The sequence below is a fragment of the Haemaphysalis longicornis genome, unplaced genomic scaffold (assembly GCF_048455015.1).
Source record: "Haemaphysalis longicornis isolate Haplotype H1 unplaced genomic scaffold, Haemaphysalis longicornis Haplotype H1 scaffold_10, whole genome shotgun sequence".
NCBI lineage: Eukaryota > Metazoa > Arthropoda > Arachnida > Ixodida > Ixodidae > Haemaphysalis > Haemaphysalis longicornis.
Genome location: NW_027526204.1, coordinates 14,506,585 through 14,527,959, shown reverse-complemented (window position 1 = coordinate 14,527,959; position 21,375 = coordinate 14,506,585). Strand labels below are relative to the sequence as shown.

Here is a 21,375-nt window from a genome sequence, read left to right as displayed (position 1 = left end):
AGTCGTCGTACGTTTGTAGGAAAAGTTCAGGTTACTGTTTTCAACGTACTTGGAGGGCAGACATATCTTTCTGCTCTGTAATTTCATGTGTAATTGTTTTACATCTACAGATGTCAAATGTGAGCCTCTAAAGACCCCCTTGAATGGCTATATTAATACCACCAACTCTACAGCCGTTGGAGCAAAAGTCCGTTTCGGTTGCTTCAACGGCTACATGCTCGTCGGCTCAGCTGAAAGAATGTGCGTCGAAGAAGGACGGTGGGATGGAACACCGACGATGTGCTTGCATCGAGGTGAGTTTTAAAGAGCCTTCGCGAAGTTGCTAATACTGATGATGTTCTGCGATTCATATAAATACCTAGATATGAACTTAGAATGATCCCTGGATAATTGTTCCGAAATATACTGCTTCTCTTATCCTTGCGCAACTGTGCATTTGACTGAAATTTCTGGAATTACCAATTTCTTTGTCACTTTACCTCAAACTCTTTTCAAAGCCGCCGCAATGGCGCAGCGGCTAAGGCGTTTGGGTGAACCCACGGACGTTCTACCTCCACTGCAGTGGATACCTCTCCAGTGGAAGCGAAAAGCAACAGGGACCATGTGGGGAGATTTCGGAGCTCGGTAAAGATCACCATCCTGGCAAAACTAATCCGGTGCAGTGCACTGCGGGGCGCCTCATAACGTAAGAGTGCCTAAAATGCGGAGAAGGCCTTAACCTAACACTTTTGCAAGTTTATGTTGTTTCAAAGCATTGAAAACTGTTAGCGATAAGAAGGAAAGGTTGATGAGCCGGGAGATTGAGGGAGGTAAAATCAAGGGAGGAAAGAGGAATGAAGCGTGAGTGAAATAGGTTTACAGAAAAGAGAAGGGCCGGATTTGAACAAAGTGGAAGCAATGTTAAAGGAGGGCTAATGACGTGCGATGGGGAGAGCCTTACCTTTATTCCCTGGTGGCCGCGGTGGTGTTAGGTGGCGGTGCATGCAGGTATTGAGAATACTACAAATACCCATGGGTGGCTAGTACGGGCCGTGACCTGGAGGCCCGTGCGCATATTAGAATTCGGCCGCAAGGTCATCAGGGAAGGTGGAGGAGTTCTTGCCATTCCCCGCTACTTTCCGCGCCTTTCGAAGAATGGACAGCGCCAATGGCGACTGAGCAACAGCCGTGGCTCAGTTCCTAGCCCCTTCTCCGATTCGCAGACAGCCATCCGCCATTTTCTCCGGGGCAACATCGCCCCACAAGCCCTGAATATTCTGACCACCCATCCCCCAACCGACACCGTGTGCCTGCTGTGGACTCCAGCCCACACAGGCGTAGGCGCTAATGAAGTGGCGAACGTACGTGGTCGTGAACTAGTAGACCGGGCCACCGCTTCAACTACGCCTACACGCGGTGCCCCTTCCGGTAGCCCCGCCGGGCTCCTGCATTAAAGAGACATCACCCTTCACTACCGCCTCCTCCGCCGCCAGTGCGCTCCACCACATCCCGAACTCACCCTAGACGCAGCTCACTGCCTACGCGTCCTCCAGACCCACACCTTCCCACACCGCACTCAGCCCATTCACACCCACCCACACCTTTTTGACTCCCCAACATGCCTTGCCTGCGGGGCCCTCGACACGCACTAGCATTCCTTGTGCGAGTGCCCAGCAGACCCCTTTCCCCCCCTTCCTTCCCCCTCCCTCTGGGAGCAGGCGCTGCGCGACCCGGAGGCATCGAGTCAAGGCTTGGTGACCACCCGGGCCCTGGCGGTCGCGGCGGCCCTGTGGACCGCCCCCACCCCCCTCACTCACCTGATCCCTGAGCATAAATAAAGTTGTTTCTCTCTCTCTCTCTCTCAGTTCCTAGGGCATGATGCGGCTCAAACCAGATCCTGCAGTCTTGCCCGCTTCGTCTCTTTTCGCCAAATATTTCTAACACCATACATCAGACAACCCTAGTGTGTCATTCTAAAGAGCAACCGAGCGAAGACACCCATCCGTCTTATTGCAGAAGCGTCAACTCGCTACGTCGTGAATCCGGCGTTCCCGGCAGACAGGCAGCGCGTGAAACGGCCCTTGACACAAAGAATGAAACAGCGTACCTGAGTTGAAACAATGTGTAGCAAATGTTGGCCTGGGTGGCTGTCGAACCAAGTTAGAACTTTTGAAATGGGAGGCTAGCACACCCCTCCAATATCCCTAAAACTCGGCGACTTTGGCATGCAAAGCTGACGTAGTGAATGTGTTGCGGCCCTAGAATCAAAAACGTTGGAGGAGAGTACTAAGGCTTACAAGAGCAATTTGAACGCCATGATTGCGGGTGTAGAAATGAGGAGATGCCGATAAGTTTCCTCTCTACGTCGCGAGGCTAACTTGGGTATGTACTAAGTCTCAAAAACCTATTGAAGCAAGAGACAGGAGAAACAAAAACGTAATAATAAGAGTTCGGCTATCGGGACGCGATGCTTTGACAATCATTGCTTCATGGCGGTGCTCGGAGGCCACTCGTGGGTTCTCTAATTGAACAACGTTTACATTTACAAGTTAACGGAAAAGGTTCGAAAAACGTCATTTTTGGGTTGTAACCATACCCTGAAATCCCACAGCTAAAAAAATGGTAACACGTAAGCCAGGATGTCGTACCTAGGACGAACGCCCACTTATGATAAAATAGGCTGGTAAATAATAACTTTACGGAATTTTCATTGTAGTTTTACCGGCTTCCGCAAACGTCCTGACATTTAAAACACCCGAAAAAAGTGTTAACACCGAACGTATTGCCTCAGCGGTCCTGGTAAAATAGTAGCGCGTCATCCCATGCACCTATTACTGCCAGGGTTATCGGAAAACCTCGTTCTCACTGTTGATGACGGGGTGTACAGTTCCAGTGAAAATACCAATTCCGGGAGGAAAAAACTCACAGAGCTAAACCGCTGACTTGCCTTACTCAAATGCCCTATTGTGTACCCCGTGGGTTGAACGAGAGGGATGAGGAATGCACAAACGGTGAGAGGAGAAGAGACAAGGAAAGTTCTGTGGCACACGTGGAAGAGGTATTACATAGCCTTCAGACATCGTTTGTAGCGGAGCGAGCAGATACATGGCTACTTTTTTCCTACAGTTGAACGTTCGCTCGCTCACACATCTCGCGTGTTGTGTTAAGCTTTTCGAAATTGTTAATTTAGCCTCGAAGTCCCAACCACTAGAGCAGTAGCTCTCAACTATAGGTGCGCAGGGGACCTTTTCTTCTCTTGCAAAATATCTTGGGGGCCCAATAATACCATTTTTATATCGGTGCTATAATGTCTGCCTTTTGTATCTAACCGTTTTGCTCATGCCTATCATAATGTCAAACAAGTTACTCTGGCATCTATAAGTCATTTTTGTGTTTCCGGCTTTGCCGCATAGCTGGCTGGTTATGAAAAAAGCGAACGTAAAACTTGTGCTACGGAGACAAAAACTAAACGCCCAAATCATGCAGCGGAGCCACTTCTTGCATTGCTGGGAAGGCTTGGCAAAACAGAAAAAAGAAAAAAACCTTTCGCGGACGGCTTTCGGGATTCTTGAAATGTCCTTGGGGAATCTCTGGGGTCCATGCACCCCTTCTGAAATAAAATCAACTAGATTGGTGGGAATGTGTCATGTTTTTGTCGTGGTTTGCGTTTATTTGAGGCAATGTTTACACATGTATTGTCTCGAGTGACAAGGCTAAAGGCAACAAATGCTTGCCGAGATCATGCCACCCTTAAAGGCATAAAAAAAGTAAGAAACTCGACATGGCAGAATCAAGGGAATAATAGGTAGAACAGGACAAATATTCTGAGATAACAAGGGCTTTTGGCTAACAAAGTTCCAACTCCTGTTATAAATCATTTGCATCAGACAACTGGATACAAAGAAACCATTGTCAAAGATCTATAAATTATTGCATGTAACATAAGAAGAAAAGTAAACAGTATACAACATTTTGTTTCAGGTACAACTGAAAAAAATCAAGACGTTTTTACTTTATAAAAGAAAATGAATAAAACAATCGTCGAATGCTAACCCACACAACCCGGGCTACTCAGGAGGAAGAAAAATGTTTTTTGTTTTAGTTCTGAACACCTGTAGCGGGATAGTAGTTTGAAGTAGACGTGGTATCGTAGGGTACTGATACACTATGTCTGGTATTTGTGAAACCGACAGCTGGTTCCCATTAGTTGTCCTAACGGGAGTTTTTGCTACCAGTTTGCTTCTTAATTCGTAGGGACTTCTCTTTTCGTGATATTTAATTGCGGATAACTGTTGCCTTACTGTATTGGGGTCAGATTTCTAACGACAACTTATCCTGTCCTAATGTGCATATGACTATAATTCCGTGCTTCCTACATAATAAAAGGCATGCAAATTTCTTGGAGCGAAACGTTACCAACCGCCTGAGGAGCCAGTTTTGTAAAGCCATGATAATTTTTAGATTTGTTTGCCTAGTTGTCCAACCATACTAAACAAAAGAGACTTAACGTGGGACAGAAGAGTGCGAAATAAATTTGTCGTTTAAGTGATTTGGAGCACAAATCGGCAAGCTATTTACAGCACCTACTGCTTCGGAAAGAACGTTTTGTAGCGAGTCGACACCTGGTGTCCATAACAGAAACGCTTTGAACAAGACACCCAGAAAACAAATCGATTGTGATTGACTAATACATGAGTTATCGAAATAATACAGTCGTTAGTCGTTATATTCTTATTTTTCGATCTAAAAAGCATGTACCTAGTTTTGCTACTGTTTATATAATTTATTAGCAGCAAGCTATACACTTACGCGGCCTATCCCGTTATTCGTTTGGTAGAAAACATTGTCTGCGTCTTTACATGAAAAAAAAAACTTTTCTATCGTCAGGAGATAAGACTATTCTCGAGTTCACCTCTATGTTCAGTAAATTATGTATTTAAAAAAATCTTATAAGCCCTAATATTGATCCGTGTGTACCTCCACATTCAATATTTTGTTTGTATGAATTTATTTATGACCATATAATGCGTTCTAGACGACAAATAGCTTTATGGCAGTGACCGTGCTGTGCCACGGATGCCGTAGAGAGAATTCAAAGCTGTTTAAAATTACATCATGTTGAACATTGTCTAAAGGCTGTTTAATTAAAGAAATACACCCAATGTGTCTCTGCTGACCTCTATTATCTTAAACCGAATTGTTCACTCACAATTATGTTGTTATAATTCCACCATCCAATCAGACTTTTGTTTACAATCCGCTCAAATATTTCTCAAATATTGATAAGAGATACTCTGTAGTTCCATATACATAGGGGTTGTCTATAGTTACCTAATACTTTGGCTGAACCACCCTTACGAATACCCGTCACCCGGGCTAATTTTATTTTGTCTGGAATTTCGCCGTGCCATAATATAAGATTAAATATATATGCAAGTCGTATGCTTACTATGTCATAAACTGGTATAGTTGATCATGCTTTAATGTTATCTGCTCCGGCGGCACACGCGACTATTAACAAAAATATCGTCTTTTTTTAGTTGTTATCTTAGGGGTATAAATATGTTGTATAAGGTCAGTTTGAATGGAGGAACTTTTCGCAAGGTCCTTGAACAGTTTTGTTTGAGGGGCGGCCAATAGGAGTAAAATGGTAATAATTATATTTCCGACATCGATATTCGACAAACTATTCCTAGGAAAATGAAATGTCTTGTTGGAAATATCTGCACTGAATATTTTCTTAATGGTCTCCCATACCAGATCAGTTTAAATGGAGGAACTCTTCGCATGGTACTTGAACAATATCGTTTGAGGGTAGGCCAACAGCAGTGTAATTGGGAATGAATATATTTCCCACACCAACATTTGACAAACCATCCGTACGAAACGGAACTTTCTTCTTGAAAATATCTGCACTCAATATTTTCTTAATGGTCTGCCAGACCATTCGAGGATTTATCTTGATTTGCTCAAATTTCTGCACATAAACGGCATGTTTGGACCTTTTCAGGTCAGAGCCCAACTTGTTTTGTGCTAACTTACACGGCGGAATTTAGTTATTCCTTTTAGTTTTCACAAAATCTCTGAAATAACTCATTTCAATGTTGTATTATAACACATAATTCCGAAGTTATCCAGTGCTTACACGTTTTCTTTTGTTTTTTTTTGTTTTTGTTTTTTAAGAGAGAAACATGTGTAGTAGGCTGATGAAAAGGGCATGAGAAAGGCGTCAAAAGCACCATTCGCATGCACGTTTCCAGTCACAGTATCTCAGTTTACATCAGAGATGACCGCCTCGTGTCCTCGGCACACGCCGTGGCTTTACAAAAAAAGAGAAAAAACTGGCACAAACCATGAAGAGCGAGAAAATGCCCAGCACTCGTGAGCGTGTGCCTCGCGGCAAACACCGAGTCCCCGGCTCCCGGAGTAGCTTTAACAAAAAAAAGAAGAGAAACTTCAGCGCTGTCGTCGAGCGCTGCCCCGCAAAACTTCCAGCGCTAAGCTAAAGTTGAAGAAGACACCCTGCTTGAGTCAGGTCGCAGCGGCCGTCGCATTCTCTAGAAGCATGATGGATACTTGGATACATGGCTACGAATGTGCCACTCCTTCCCGAGACGACTTGCAGGTCCCGCCACCGCTGCCTTGAGTCAATGACGAAGCGCTGGTGGACGTACAGTTCTGAGTATCATGTCGCATCCACCACTCGCCGCGAAGACGACGACGACCTCTTCGATTCATATGACGACGACTACAGCACTGGAACTATGCAAACACAGTGATGCTGAAACTTAACGATGTTTCCGGCAGCGCTTCGCCACTGAAGCCTTGCCCATGGGTGCAAGCTTCCGTGAAAATATATTGTATCATTCGTTATTTGAGGTTCCTAATATAGATTTCTTGCTCAGACCTAGTGTACTTTTTACAGGGTAGAAGATCATATATTGGTCGATGCTCACTAAGATCGCATGCGCAAACCCCGCTTTCAAGTCCTCACGGCAGAAACTAGTAAGACAGAGGTGAATCGTTAAACAGGACGCTGGGGTAATTCTTGTAGGTAATTTAATCACGGTCGATGAGCTATATGGTTGAAATACTTTACATGGGCTATCCAGACTGACATTGATGTTACAATTGCCAATAAAAACGTTAATGCTTTTCAGTTTTAATTTAATGTTTTGAATATTATTTCAAACAGTTTCAAACAAAGTTTCAAACAATCGTTCCAGAAAAAGCAGAAAATTGTGAAGCGGTGGAGTTTCTGCACGCTATATAACAACAATCAGGACGTCGCGACACTAAAGTATGCATTCAGAATCATCGTTTATTTTATTTTAGTTGCGGAGAACTCTGGCGCACATGGCCTCACGTACAATGCAACACCACAGCCGCTCCTTTTGTAAAGGCATGTTGGGACGCAGTTGTACCCAGAGAACAAAACAGAATCAGTATCACGCGAAAACCAGCTTTCGCGCAAACGCAGTACACAGAAATAAGAAGTCAAATTAGATAAAGAAAAATTGAGCTCGTCAACCTTAGTACTGCAAAATGAAATACAGAGAGTCTGACGCATTCTCCCGTCAAAGCAGAATCCCGTGAAAAGTTTTAAACGATGCGTCTAGACAAGAAGAATCAAATGTAACAAAGCCACGACTACTTCAAGCAGTTACTCCGATGGCGGCGTAGTGGCACGCTGTGCCCCACTTATTATGCGTAATATTGTACAAAACTCACAAAGGGCTTTACATTGATAGTTTAGAACTTTTGAACCCTCACTGAAAATACGCTCTTTTCACCTTAATAGGGTTGACCGTTGCTAAGAACCGCTCCTCGTGCACAGACCCGGGAACCCCAGACAACGGATTTCGTTTACTGCGAGGCCACTTTGTGCCAGGGAGTAGAGTTATTTTCGGTTGCAACCCAGGGTATGATCGACGCGGTGATTCCAGCATTGAGTGTCTTCAAAATAAAACCTGGGCATCCACTCCGCCGCACTGCCTCGGTGAGTATATTTATACCTGTTATAATTTATACCCGTTATAACTTGTACTTTGTAATGATGTACAGTAATCTTTCCATCAGATAATTTTGTGTGAATGGCTAGCTCGCTCTTTGCATATCTGCACCATAATCAGAAAAAAACGTACTACGGATTCATAGAGAATTCCAAAAATGTGAAGGCATAAGCACAATTGGGCCCTATTTTGACTTACTTTTGAACTCCGTGTGGAGTTCAAAAGTGGAGTTCAAAAGTAAGTCAAGCCCTGCACCTTTCGTCGGGCCGGTGCAGCAGCTTCATTCATAGCCGTTTTCTATTAACCGCCTTTATGAAGAACCATATTTCCAGCCCCCCTGACCTATTCCGCCATTACGTAATTTCTCGGTCTTCCCTACCGCGACTAGGATCTGCGTCGTCGTTGAGTGATTCTCTGAGCCCTCCTGGTGAAGAATATTTCGAGAGTCCCAAATGTTGGGCATTTTAGGGTGCGTAACCCGCGTTCCAGTTTTCTGCGCGCTTTTGTGCAATTTTTGCCCCTCACAACATGACACTGAATCATAGGATGCCAAGGGCTTCCGCCTTGCAGTTTTCTGTATACGAAAAATATGTCAAAGTATTCATACTTTCTGCATAACACTCAAATGTTCGAACGTGGGAATATACCCAAAAAACGGATACATGCTGCATTCTTAATGAATGTCTTTACAACCTGAATTCTTCTTACAAGTCCTGAAGTCTTTCCACGCCTGCTTACTGTTACGGTAGAGCTGGCGTTGGGTAATACATCCTGCGTGAGCTAAAACAACCTTGCGAATAACGAAGGTTAACAATTGGCGCCAAACATTGTGCAGGGTTCCAAAAGATACGTTGGACAAATAAACACCGATACTCAATTTCTCGAAGTCTACGAGAAAAAAATACACGAATTGAGCTTAAATTAGTAAGGTCGCTTATTGCATATACGCAAATACAGCTCTATCTGTTAGAAAGGAGCAAGAAAAAAAGTAACCAAATCAAGCGACGGTGTGCCTTGCACGTGGCCAGAAATTTTGTTCATTTTGGTAAAATGAACGCAAAAGTGCGTACCGACGTGCATGGAGAAGAATCGATGTTTCTATTGAAATGGCAGCCAAAACTTGTAAACACGAGAGCCATGGATCGTTTTGTTTCTTAGAACTCGTGTGATGTACAAAAAAGTGTTGTCAGGCACACAAAAGGGAACATAAAATCGGCGAGTGAGCCGGAAATATCGCAGTGGGTAAGGAAAGCCGCGGTGTGGAAGGATGGTCAGAGGAGTATTCTGACCAAGGGCGAGTCAGCACGTTCCGGTATAAGGAAGCAGCAGCAGCTGTGGATGTTAGGCTGGTGTCGCGCATGCAATACGAGCCACCTTGAGACAAAGCACTGAGCAGGGGCGTAGCCAGGGAGATATTCTTACACGTCGTCGTGGCAAAATGACAAAAAGAGACGTTGCCCTAACAATACGGTATAGCACTTTTTTTTCTTAAACAAGGCCGAAATTTTATTTGTTTCGTTTAGTGTAATATATACATAAAAATACGAGTGCATGCAGGCCTCCCGGCACCTACGCATACAACATTTATTTTCTCACAAAAACCACTCATACAACAACAACTCAAATACACCTTAGCATTGCTGAAACGCGATTATGGTCTACCGTGCAAAATTCTACGCGAAATGGTCGGACGAGGAAGAAGACGGCTCTTAAAGGGACACTGAAGTGAATTTGTCAAGCTCCCGTTTTTGCTTGCACTGCGTAGACTGGCTCAAATTAGCACACTTTTCATCGTTTATCCGGTTGACAAATCGGTAATTATTTTACAAAGCGCGAAAGAAGAAAAACTACCATGCGCGGTTTGCGGCGGCCGCACCAACTAAGGCTGTGACGTTGAGAGGAGGGGCGCCGTGATTGGACGATGCCCAAGGTTAGCAATCACACAAGTTTCGGTTTCGGTTTCGGTTCTGTAAAACTTAACCAATGGCTTTGTTGGGTGGGCATTCTCAATATCTCAGTAATCATCGTACCGCGCTTCTGCCATGTTGTCGGCTGTAAAATGCACAAGATAAGCCTCCCAGGACGGCTTGTAGTCGTAGCATTCACTAGCCGAGACCTACGCAGTGCATGAACGCCCTCCGTGTACCCGCAGACGCCCAAATGTCATGCGCTTTTCCCCCATATTTGGAGCTTGCCTCCCTCATGCCTGTATCGTAAAAAGCGTGTTCGCACCAGGCCAAGGGTCTGTTCATTCTGGCCTGTGCCCACTGCCTGCAAGCAGTCGGTGCTTATGGCAACAGCACGCCAACGAGAACTCGCTAGCGCGCCAGTGCCAGCCTGTGCGCGTTTTGTGAACTAGTTCGTGTAGCCATGAACGTTGCGGCCCCAAAAAAGGTGAACTCAATATAGAAAACATCGGCGGAAAACAAAAAAGTTAACTTACAAAAAAAAAAGCACGTACCCGCGGGGATTCGAACTCGTGACTCGCAAAACATTTACGATGAATTCCTAGCGCCCCAAACTGCTAGGCTACGGAGCAGGACGCGAAAGCTCTGCTAATATAGGGTATATATTGTACAACCGGTTTACACTTTTATTTAGTTTTGGCATTTCAAGCCGCTTAGGTGACTATTTGTTGTACTGCGATCGTGCAGTAAACGTCGCCCGAGTTTCCACAGTACCTCACGTCTAGCAATTGCATTTCGTAGACGGAAAAGCGTTCGCAGATGCGTAGTCGTGCTGTTGGACCGCTGTGCTTGTTCGCCCAGCGCAAAAAAGTGCTTCCCGCGCCCTAGTTTTACGCTGTACGGTAAAAATATCAGTTGATTTTATTTGCTTAGTACCTATATTGACTTCGCTGACTCTTCTCCCGCCTTCAAGAGGCCTTATATTTTCCTACTGGCGTACCAGTCAGCGAAGCGTCGCATGTGCAGCGCTTGTGTGAAGCGACCTTGACTTGGAGCTAGATACAGTGTACAAAAAAACCAAGTAAAGAAAGGCACATTCTTCCATTCACAAACGTGTCCTGACTTCGTTTCAACTAAGCGAACGAATTGCGACCAAGCAATTTTTTTTTAACCTCCTTGATTGCGACGACCCGCCGGCGGCCGGCGGACGAAACGCTGGGCCGACTGACTCTGTCGGCCGGGGAGCCGTGCAGTAGCGCAGCCGTGGCGCAGCCAATTGCCAGCTCATCCCCTCCTGACGTCACACGAAAACGCCACAGAAAATGGGCGAGCGTAAAGAGAGGAGGACAGCGTTTTCGAATTAGTTTTTCTACTAAATAAAATCGCGTAAACGCGCCTAGAGTGGTCGAAACATGGCCTGGGGACTCCGGACTACAATTTGCGCTAGTAATCCCGCAATGTTTACATATCACTTCAGTGTCCCTTTAAAGTTTCTTGTTACACGGAAATCCTGCGAGTTCCCATACAAGCTGCGGATACGTAAAATCGTTCGTTCAGCCCTGTATCATCCTGCACAAAAAGTATGGGAAAGGAGATTTTCCACAATTCCAGGCTACACAAGTAGCCAAACCCGCCGCCCGTCGCGAAAGATGCGAAAGGGCAGTTTTTATACGGGCAACGATATCTCTCTCGATGTCGAAAGGTCGCACAGCGGAATCCGCGCTTGCAACGCTGGAGGAAGGGTGGAGTGTGGCGGCTCAGACAATTTAAGGGTTCTCTAGATTTCTCACCACAAACCCCCTCCCCATCTCACTTTATTTTATTTCATTTTTTCCTCCTTAAAGGCCCTAAGGCATTTCATAAGGGGGGGGGGTGGAGCTTGCACAAAGATATAAGTATATGTACAGTGAAAACAACAACAACAACAATAAGAGGAATGCAATAGAAATCTACATCGGTTAGAAATTGCAAAACTATTGTAAACATGATGAACTGGGTAGAACAAAAGGGAAAAAAAGAGGAAACGTAACAACGGAATGTGCGCAATCGACTCGGCAGGAGTATCACGCAAAGGCTGAAAGGTTCGTCGTTTCAAGTTTTTTGCGAACTTGTAAATATTCCTCAGTTCCGAATGGGCGCCATCAAAAGGACATTGGGTATGGCGTGAGAGCGGAACGACCGTGGCCGCGAATTTTAACAGAAAGTTGAGCACCGGATCTGCAGGAGGCTTCAGGCGAGGTTTGAAGGGTGCTGTCGGGGGCGCTGATCACGTGATGACGGGCGCGGCCTCAAAGTCCACAATAAGTTTACCAGCTGATTACCCGAAAGACCGGCGAAACTTTCTACATCACATTCCTGTGAGTTGCAAGAACCCACCATAATTTCTTACTACCTGAACCACGATTTCGTTCCTGGTTAACATAGGAATGCGAACGTGCCTAATTAGCGATTACTTAAGCAGCCATCATCATAGCCCTGCTCATTATTAATATTAGGCAGAAGCAGCAGGATGTGTTTTCGTGGTTGCTGTTTTTGGGTTGGCCGTGGTCTTAAAAACTGGTGACACATTTTTCTGCTTCTAGTACATCATAAAACGGCAACGGTATAATTAGTGTCGCAATGTGGCAACGATGGGAGCAGTGTTAGTTGATTTCATCCAAGCGGATCGACCGCTTCCGCTCACTGACTAGCCAGAGTCACTGTTAATTATTGATAGCGACGCTGGCGAGTCAGCGAGCGGAAGCGGTTTGTCCGGTTGGGTAAAATCAAGACAGACGGATCAGTTATAGTTGCGAAACTACACCAGCGAGGATTGCTCTACTGGATGGGAGCAGTCTGTCTTGATTTTTACCCGACTGGCCAAACCGCTTCAGCGTACTGAGTAGCCAGAGTCATGGTTAATAATTAACACTGACTCTGGCTTGTCAGTGAGCGGAAGCGGTTCGCCCGGTTGATTAAAATACACACAGACGGCTCCCATCGCCGCCATGATGCGACACTAATTAGACCATTGCCTCGAAAATAAAGCAGAACACCTGCACAAGTGTGTTCAACTTACAGAACAACTTGGAGTCGCAAACGTGAATATAGCCTGTTATAGTCTTTACCTCCACTCTTTAAGAAGTCATTTTATCGTAACTAGCGGCGATGCCCTGACAACACCCTGGAGCGCCATTATACTAATTACAGGAGTGGGGGTAACCATTCTTCAGTTATATCTCAATTGTCATCATTAGGTGGGTCACCGTGGAACTCTACACACTTATAAACTCCTATCTGGTGGCAGTACATAGGCTTCCCCCGGAGGAGTGTGGTTATGGGAAACGGCTGGAAATAGTGCTTTATTCGAACTATCCCGCAACAAATTCTGTCATGCTGGTGTGCCGAAAGAAGCACTTACTCAACGGAAATATTATATTGTAAGTTTGAAGCATACTCATCAGTCATGTTTTTAGTAAAAATAACGTCTGCTCCTACGGGAGGTTTGTGGCACCGGAAATCCCCAACATATGGCGACGCTATGTTACGCGAGAAAATTGTACGGAATTAACGTTCGAGACAGGTGTAATTTTATAAATTCCGCTCCTCTTCTTATACACTCTGTGGGACAAAGTCCTGAAATTGGTTTCCGTGTAATTTTAAGGGCAGTATTTATATGCAAGAAGAATTAGAGTAAAGAGCTCAATAGTTTTTAAGAAATCCCGAAAAACAGGTAAATTCCAAAAACCCTGATACTCAATATTACACTGCTGTTATTTAAAAGTCTGGTAATAACAGTTTGTGCACGTTTGTATCTGTTACCTACATAAACAAAACCTGTTCGACATCTCAACGGGCCTGCCGTGAAAATAAAAATAGCTGAACAATTTCTTAGCCCTTGCTACTCTATCATAAAAATATTTTTTTGAAAATTCAGCACCATCGAGCTTTTGCACCCTCATAGCAATGTGTTCCTAACTTTGAGTTGGTAGAAACAGCAGTTTGGCTTTGCGTTCACATGAAATTTTAGGCCTCTTCTGCCCGTCATAAGTTTAATACGAAAAACAATTGTCGCTCGTTTAGCTGCGAAAATGGGCGAAATATTTAAAATTGGTTTGTGCATTTCATGAAGAAGCATTTATCAGCGAAGACCAAGTAGATGCAGCAAGAAGAAAAACATATATGGGGGAATCCTTAAAAATACCAAAATTTTCTTCGAAATGCCGTATTGCGCCGTTAGTGTTGGTTCAATAAGAACCATAAAACTCCTTTTGGGGATCTCGCGGCTACCTAAATCAGCAAAAAGCATTTCACTATCTGAACGGGTAGGCGAGGTTATCCCGAATTTTGGAGAGCACAATTTATCCTTTTTTCTATGTTGGGGGCATAATGTCAGAAATCCCGCCTTCGTGAACCCTGCTGACATTAGACCAATATACCGCGGAAATTTAGAATTTCCAGGTCCAGCAGTTTCGGCTGGCCGGCAATGAATCGGTAAGTCAGTGAGTCAGTGAGTGGGGCACTTTATTTTAAAAGTATCGATTTTAGCCGAGTCCCCAGGACTCCCGAAAACGCGTGATAAGTTGATTACAGGAGCAGGTTTCGAGAGTTTTAATGGTGACAATTTCATATGACTACACTCTTATACTTACCCAAATTTTGTACAAATTTCATGACTCTCCTCAGTGCCACATTGGAAAACCGATGCTTTATGCGTGACGAATATTGTGTTTGTAGGCAAATACGTTTTGTAGTTTGGTTAAGATAATGTTTTTTTGGCAGAAACAAACTCGTCCTATTACTCAAGACAAAACTAACTCACATATTGTTTGCAATTTGTTATGCGAGTAGGGTTTACAGACTCAAAAAACGCATTTTAAGAGCAACAAACTCCCTTTATCCAAGGAGAACGTGTTTAACATAATGTTTTTTTTTTTTTGGCAGAAACAAACTCGTCCTATTACTCAAGACAAACTAACTCACATATTGCTTGACATTTTTTATGCGAGTAGGGTTTACAGACTCAAAAAACGCATTTAATAAACAGCACAAATCCCTTTATCCAAGGAGGACGTCAGCGCAATATTCACAACTCTCGGATGGCGCATGCAATTGCAGAACTCGCGGAACCCGGAGCTGCCGTACGCTTCCCTGTACGCTGTAGACCCGCAGTGTACGTTTCGTACACCACACAGTTTATCAACCCCAACAGAGTGTGCTATACATCGCCTGCGTCTGAAAGTAGCCTATACCAGAAGCTTTCTTCACAAAATCGGTCCGGTGACATCACCTCTGGGTTCGCTTTTGCGGTGTGCCAGAGGACACTGAACACCTGTTCTGTGTTTGTCCACGTTTATGCTCGACGCGAATGATGGCGCGAAGTTTACGACGGGCGCGATATCTCAGCATGAAGGATTTTTGAGGCCCCTGGAACAGAAAAGGCAGTGTGGTGCGTGGCTTTAAAGTTCTGGTGTGTTTCCTTAGATACTCTGGACTCGCCTCCAGCTTGTGACTGCCTCTTCTGACTGTGCCGCTTTTTGTATGTGTGTGTGTAGCTTCTTTTTTTTCCATTTTCTTACTTTTATTATTTCTTTTAGCAGATAACCCTCATTACATGCCCACCAGGCATCCAAAGCAGCATGACGAGCATTATACATGGCTGAACTCTTCGGCCTCATTAAAGAATTGCCTCCCTCTCTCTCTTTATCTCGGGAAATACTATACAATGAAAGTGCGGTAAAATGTTTTACAGTTTTGTATGGACTGAAGGTAACAGGAGATCGGTGAGGGGCACAAACAATTTTACCTCATTGTTTATGATGCCACTTAAAATTACATAAGATGGGATGGCGAAGCCTTAATATTAGCACTTTTATCCGAATGTGCAAAGTAATAAAAGACAGCAAGGAAGACGGATTGCAATGCGATGTATCCCTGGAGCTCCCATTAGGAGATTCTATGTTGTTTTAAGAGGGCACATGTATTCGGACACTTGGTAGTGAGCATCAATCTTTTGTACCTGCGACATGGCAAGGGAGCACCGCCGTAGCTGTATACCGTTATTTTTCTCTTGAAAATGCTCGTTGTTCCAACAACGAATACAACGTTTTCTTGCATTTGGACGGCGTATGTTGGAAGACGACCGGAGAAATTCCGGAATTTCAGAAAGATTATAGAGTGACGTTTCACTTCATGAACACGAATTACGCCGAAGAGCGTCCCATGTGTGATAAGAACTTACCTACGGCTAGCAGAGAATATCGTCCTAACGCAACAGGCCTTCGTCATTACAGATCAGGGTCCAGCACGCCGTTTTGGGTATACTTTACTCTGTGTGTGGGACATCTCGCTTGGCTTCAGGGTATATGCAAAATTCAGAGTACAGGGACAGATTTATTGTGGTAGGCACTTTTGGTGCTGGCGCTGAAAGTAAATAATGGATTGATTCATTGATAACTTGATGCATGGCTATGTAGCGTCTGCAGCAACGCCCCTTGTAGCAGCGTATATTTACGATTTTAAAACTTATACCCCTCTACGCGTGTGTGCAACATTTTGGTCGTGTATCACTTTAACGCAGTAATAGCGGAAAGTCAGTGTTGTTCCGCAGTTTACAGGAACATTTACGTTTGAGGTAGTGCGATGCGAACTGCTACACGCACTTTGAAGTACTTCAATGTTGAATGAACACTTTTTGCAAATACGTACTGAGAGACAACGTAAAATCTCAAAAAGTCACGTTAGGCGTAACTTCCTATGAATAGGTGTAACATTCGAGGACCTGGAAGTCGAGCATTACGATATGCGAGGACCGTCACTCTCAGTACATGTCGAGCTGCAGGTAATGGTTGGCGGCGTTTGAACCGAAAGGATGTCATAAACTCTAACCCCAGGTCACGTCGTGCCGTTTCTTAGGCAGTACTCAAGCGAAATCACCTAACGCCGCCTACTAACTGGCCTTCAACACTAGCGGCATTCTTGTCACAACGTTCTAAAGAGGACCCACTGTTTTTTTAGAGGACTTTTTTTAATTTTTGAAGTAGGGTCTCCGGTTCGTATTGTAGCGGCTTGGCTTCGAAACCTCTAGTCCTACACAAGTGCAGTGATTTTTATAAGAAACGTCCTAATTGAGTACCAGCACCCATTTTTAAGAAGACAACAGTGGTTCGAAATGTGTTAGACTACATTAGGCGCAGTCTGCAACCTACAAGTCATTCAGTTGACGCTTTGCGTAATGAATGAAGGGCGGGATCTATACGGTTGACAAAACGAAATATCGCCGCCGGGCCGTCGTGTAACCTTGTACACCCTGCTTCTACTAGACATCAACCTTTGCCCAACTTAGAAAGCAGAACATAAGGGGAGGCGAGAGCGCCACTGTTCTCTTTACATGCTTGGCAGCCGCTGTTCTCTTCTCTGGAAGTGGCGTGGCATGCCGGCAGTGCTATCTTAATGCACCGTGCTCGCGAGGTGCTTCGAAAAAATTCTCGCAGGTTTCGCATATGGTGCAGTTACATTTGCAAGTGAAAGCTTCCACGTCGTCAGCCTTGCTTGACTGTGTGCTGTTATCAATAAATCAATAATACATTTCCTGCACCAAGAAAACCGCGGTAAACCATGGCTAAAGACCTGTGTAGCCAAGATTGTGTGGCCAGCTGATTATGTCTGCAAAGTGTTTATGCCTGCCAACTTTTTGTCGCAACGCGTGAATTTTAATGTCTCCGTTAATTTTCTAGGCCCATACTACTTCGATGAAACGGAAGTCGTGCGGAAGAAGATTGAAAGCCGGCTGCATGATGTACGACAGGAGCACTCTTGCCACTTTGCCTACATTGTCTTCAATCACTTCAGTAGTATTGGCCCCCAAAACTTCCGCCACGTCATAAGCCTTGCAAAGGCAATCACAACAAAGGTAGTACCGTACATCTCCTCTTAGGTATCTCAGACATTTGGGGCTGGTCCACAAATCATCCAGAAGGGGTGTACGAAATGGTTGCGTAGCGCAATTATTATTCATAACTCAGCCTAGTTCTCCTCCTCGAGAAGTAGAGATCGCAACTAAATATATGGGATTGCACGAGAGAGAGAGCTGTAAGGGTAACCCCACTTTAACCCAGTATATGCGGAGGCTGGGAAACACATAAGGTACCATTTGTTTTAACTCTAGAAGCTTTTACCTCTAGCTCCCAATGGTTCTATCGCGACCATTGGTGTTAACAGAAAACTCCCGTGAACAAACAAAAGAAGTTACTGGCACCGCAGCACAAATACAGGAATGGAGCGACAGCCCGTTGCACTCACCGAGCACATCACGTGTTTATCCCCTGCGTTCTCGGTGAATGACACGTGATAGGGTCACGTGACCTTTCTCGCCGCTCTGCGCTCCGCCCACGGCCCGTGTAGCCACCGTGTGCGCCCCTTGCGCATGCGCTAGGAGTTCGTGAAAAATTAAAAAAAATCTCAAACCAACGCATGGCGTCTCACTTCTCTCGCACTTCTGCCGCCGATCTCGTTGCCTCCGTCGGCGGCGGCAGAAACGGAAGAGAAGAAAGATGACTAACACCGGACTTGAACGTCCTTTCGTGCAGAAAAATAGAGTTACACTCATGTGATTCCCCAATACAACTCTACCAACCATCAATAATGAATCATGCATTGATTCCACCTTAGCAAAGAATAACGCTTTGAAGTAATGGAGGGTGTGGTTAAGTGCAGTTCACTTGTCTGTAGTTTCACTCTATGCAGAGACACGTGAGTGAATTCCAGTGACGCCGCGTGGGTATTCATTGTTGGTGTCGTTTACAGCTTTGCTTTCCAACCACCTTCCCAGGGTGGATTGGCGAGCATTTTTTCGCCCACTTATGTAAGCATCAATGATGCTAATATCACCATCGTGACCCCCCCCCTCGCCCACATCTCCTAAACAACGCTGGTCTACTTTTCGGAGTGGGTTCAAGGAATGGTTTTATGAGATTGATTCCTCACTCATTGGAGCCCACAAAAACTAGCTTAGGAGGAGTGCCCTGACGGAACACAGGGGTGTCCGCCATACACAATTCCCCGAACAGAGGTAGTCCGGACTGCTTTACCCCGCCACAAAAGCAAGTGCGTGTCCGAAACGCTAGCGATGTGTGGTGCCTACTCTTTCTAGTAATGCCGTGAGGTCCTCGTCGGCACACGGAAGGGGCACCATTAGCTATTTTCATGGTTATTTTCTAAGGTGTAGGGCAGGTGACGTAACATGTGCAGGGTGCGTTGAAAGTGTGTTATTTGTTGTAGTGGTAATTTTCAGTAATATTTTTACGAAACAAATTGGAGACTATGAAGACGCCTTTCGGGTGATGTGGCGGGTTACCGCTATAGGAGGAAGACTACGATGTTGGAATCCACAAAACAGCCTCGTCGACAGCCGCTATTCTGTGCAGATACTACCTCTTTGGACGGTAAAAAGTGGAAATACACTTCCTCTAACTTTTATCATTTTGGTGAAGTTGCGGGTCGAAACAAGAATAGTAGTTTGCATGATGCTGATAGAAGAAAAAGCTGGTTCCCGATCTGGGATGCCAGCAATAGGGGCAACAGCGGCCAATGTGGTTGACACCACGGCAGGTAAAGCAAATTGGCCGCTCATCTGGTGTTCGCTACTAGGAACGGGATGACGTGTAGGAGTCCCTAAAAAGAATATTTTGGGGGCGTAATGGGTGTCGCTGCTGGTGACCGAGAAGAGCATGCCAACGCCACGTTTTTCAAGCTCCTTGCTCACTAGGGATTTGAATAAAGCCACGGTACCGAAGGTTCGACCCGCCAGTGTGCGTCAACCGAGGTCGGACAGATCGCTTCAGGCTGATCATGCACAATCCGTGATATCCCGTCAGGCGAAGTACATACGTGCCGATACCACTTCGGTATGCTCTGCCACTTTATCAAAACTCTGAGGTGTCTTTGAACTCAGTAATGATCAAACTGTGAAATGCAAAAAAAAAAAAAACGATTTGCGAAGGCGCAAGATATTACAGCACCATTGCACAGGCTGTCACAAAAAAATTTTGGGGATGCAGATGATTTTCAACGCTAAAAAGTTATTGTAGATACGGGAATTTTGGTTGCAGATCAAGCCGACCTAGTTGGGAGGAGCGGAAAGGCGACAAGAGTTAATCACCAGTGAATGACATCTTCAAACAGTACCGCTTCTCGTCAGTTGTGACAAATTCACCAGTTTAAGGTTAACTGTAACCGCGTAAGAAACAAAATACAGCTGGTTGTAAACGTAGACAAATTTAGAACCCATCTACTTTATTTTCTGAAAATGACACTAAAAATCACAGCGTTTCTCTCACCGTTGTTATTTGATACCATTTAGATACCCTCTCCATCCCCAAATTTTCCTCATTTACTTCCCCACTTTTGGCAATGTTCCTGTTGTGCTCCGCTGTACTCATTTTGCCGCATGTCCGTCATTCCCTCCGTTTCCCATTGTGGCCTCGCGCCATCCTAACCGACAAACGTTGTTTATCTTTCTATGCCCTTTCACTATCTGCATTTCTATTCTGCTTGCCGCTATCTCCTCGTAAGTCATCCTTTTCTTGTTTCTATTCTCATCAAAACTTGTCTACATCCTCTTCCCGCACATCCTCAAAGTTCTTTCCCAATCGTTCCCCTTTCTATTCTTCCCCTCCTAACCTTCCGTATCCTGCTGCTATTTTTCCCACCTTCAATTTTGCTGTCACTATTTACGCCATCTTTGCCCCTCTCGTTTGTTTGGCTCTCACGCTTTTCGTGCTGCGACGGGTCTTTGAAGTAGCGTGATCAACCTGTAAATCAAGTGACACATCAGTGTCGTCCTTGTGTGCAAGGGTACCTAACAAGCGAACCAGGGTGTGGTACAATTACTTGTTGTAACGATGGGTCAGGTGACCTGCCCGAGACACCGCATACTCTACCGGTGACACCCGGGTACGTCACTACAGGGTCAACATTGAATCACTAGCAGTTTCTTAGACACGATCGGTCACGTCACCCAACCTTAACTTACAGGTGATCCGTGCGACCGACACACCTGCCACTGGTGAGGCAGTAGTAAGTTATGGATAAACAGGTATTCAGTTAATATTGGCCACCACTGGCGGGTAAACAATTATTCATAAATTGTCGGATTCATGAACTAAAACACCGACGAAGGGCGAAGATTTCATACTAAACCTAACCTCTGCAGAAGAATAGTAAACAAAAAATTGGCTCTAATCAACTCTGTGTAGGCGGTTGGAAAGCAAACCTTTGAACGACACCCACAACAATCGCCCATGCGACGGCAGTTGAATTTACACACGCGGCTCTACAAAGAGTGAAACCAGACATTCTGCGAACCATTACCTGGAATTCGCGGGGGCGGCGTCCCGAAGGCAGCAGCAGCGTCGGTCATGGCAGGGCTAGAGTGGCGGACGTCGCCGCTGTAGCCCGGCCGTGAATCAGGAGAAGGAAAACAGAGAGGAGTGTTGTTC

General features: G+C 45.1%; 1 protein-coding gene across 1 annotated transcript in view; it reads left to right on the top strand.

The window, feature by feature from the left end:
• Window positions 1-21,375, top strand: part of LOC144159727 (complement factor H-related protein 5-like) — a 123,310-nt gene that overhangs the window by 74,887 nt on the left and 27,048 nt on the right. Inside the window, exons 7-9 of the mRNA XM_077691430.1 lie at window positions 111-293; window positions 7,781-7,978; window positions 17,614-17,789. Coding sequence (XP_077547556.1) covers window positions 111-293; window positions 7,781-7,978; window positions 17,614-17,789 — 557 coding nt within the window. The remainder of the gene's footprint in view (window positions 1-110; window positions 294-7,780; window positions 7,979-17,613; window positions 17,790-21,375) is intronic.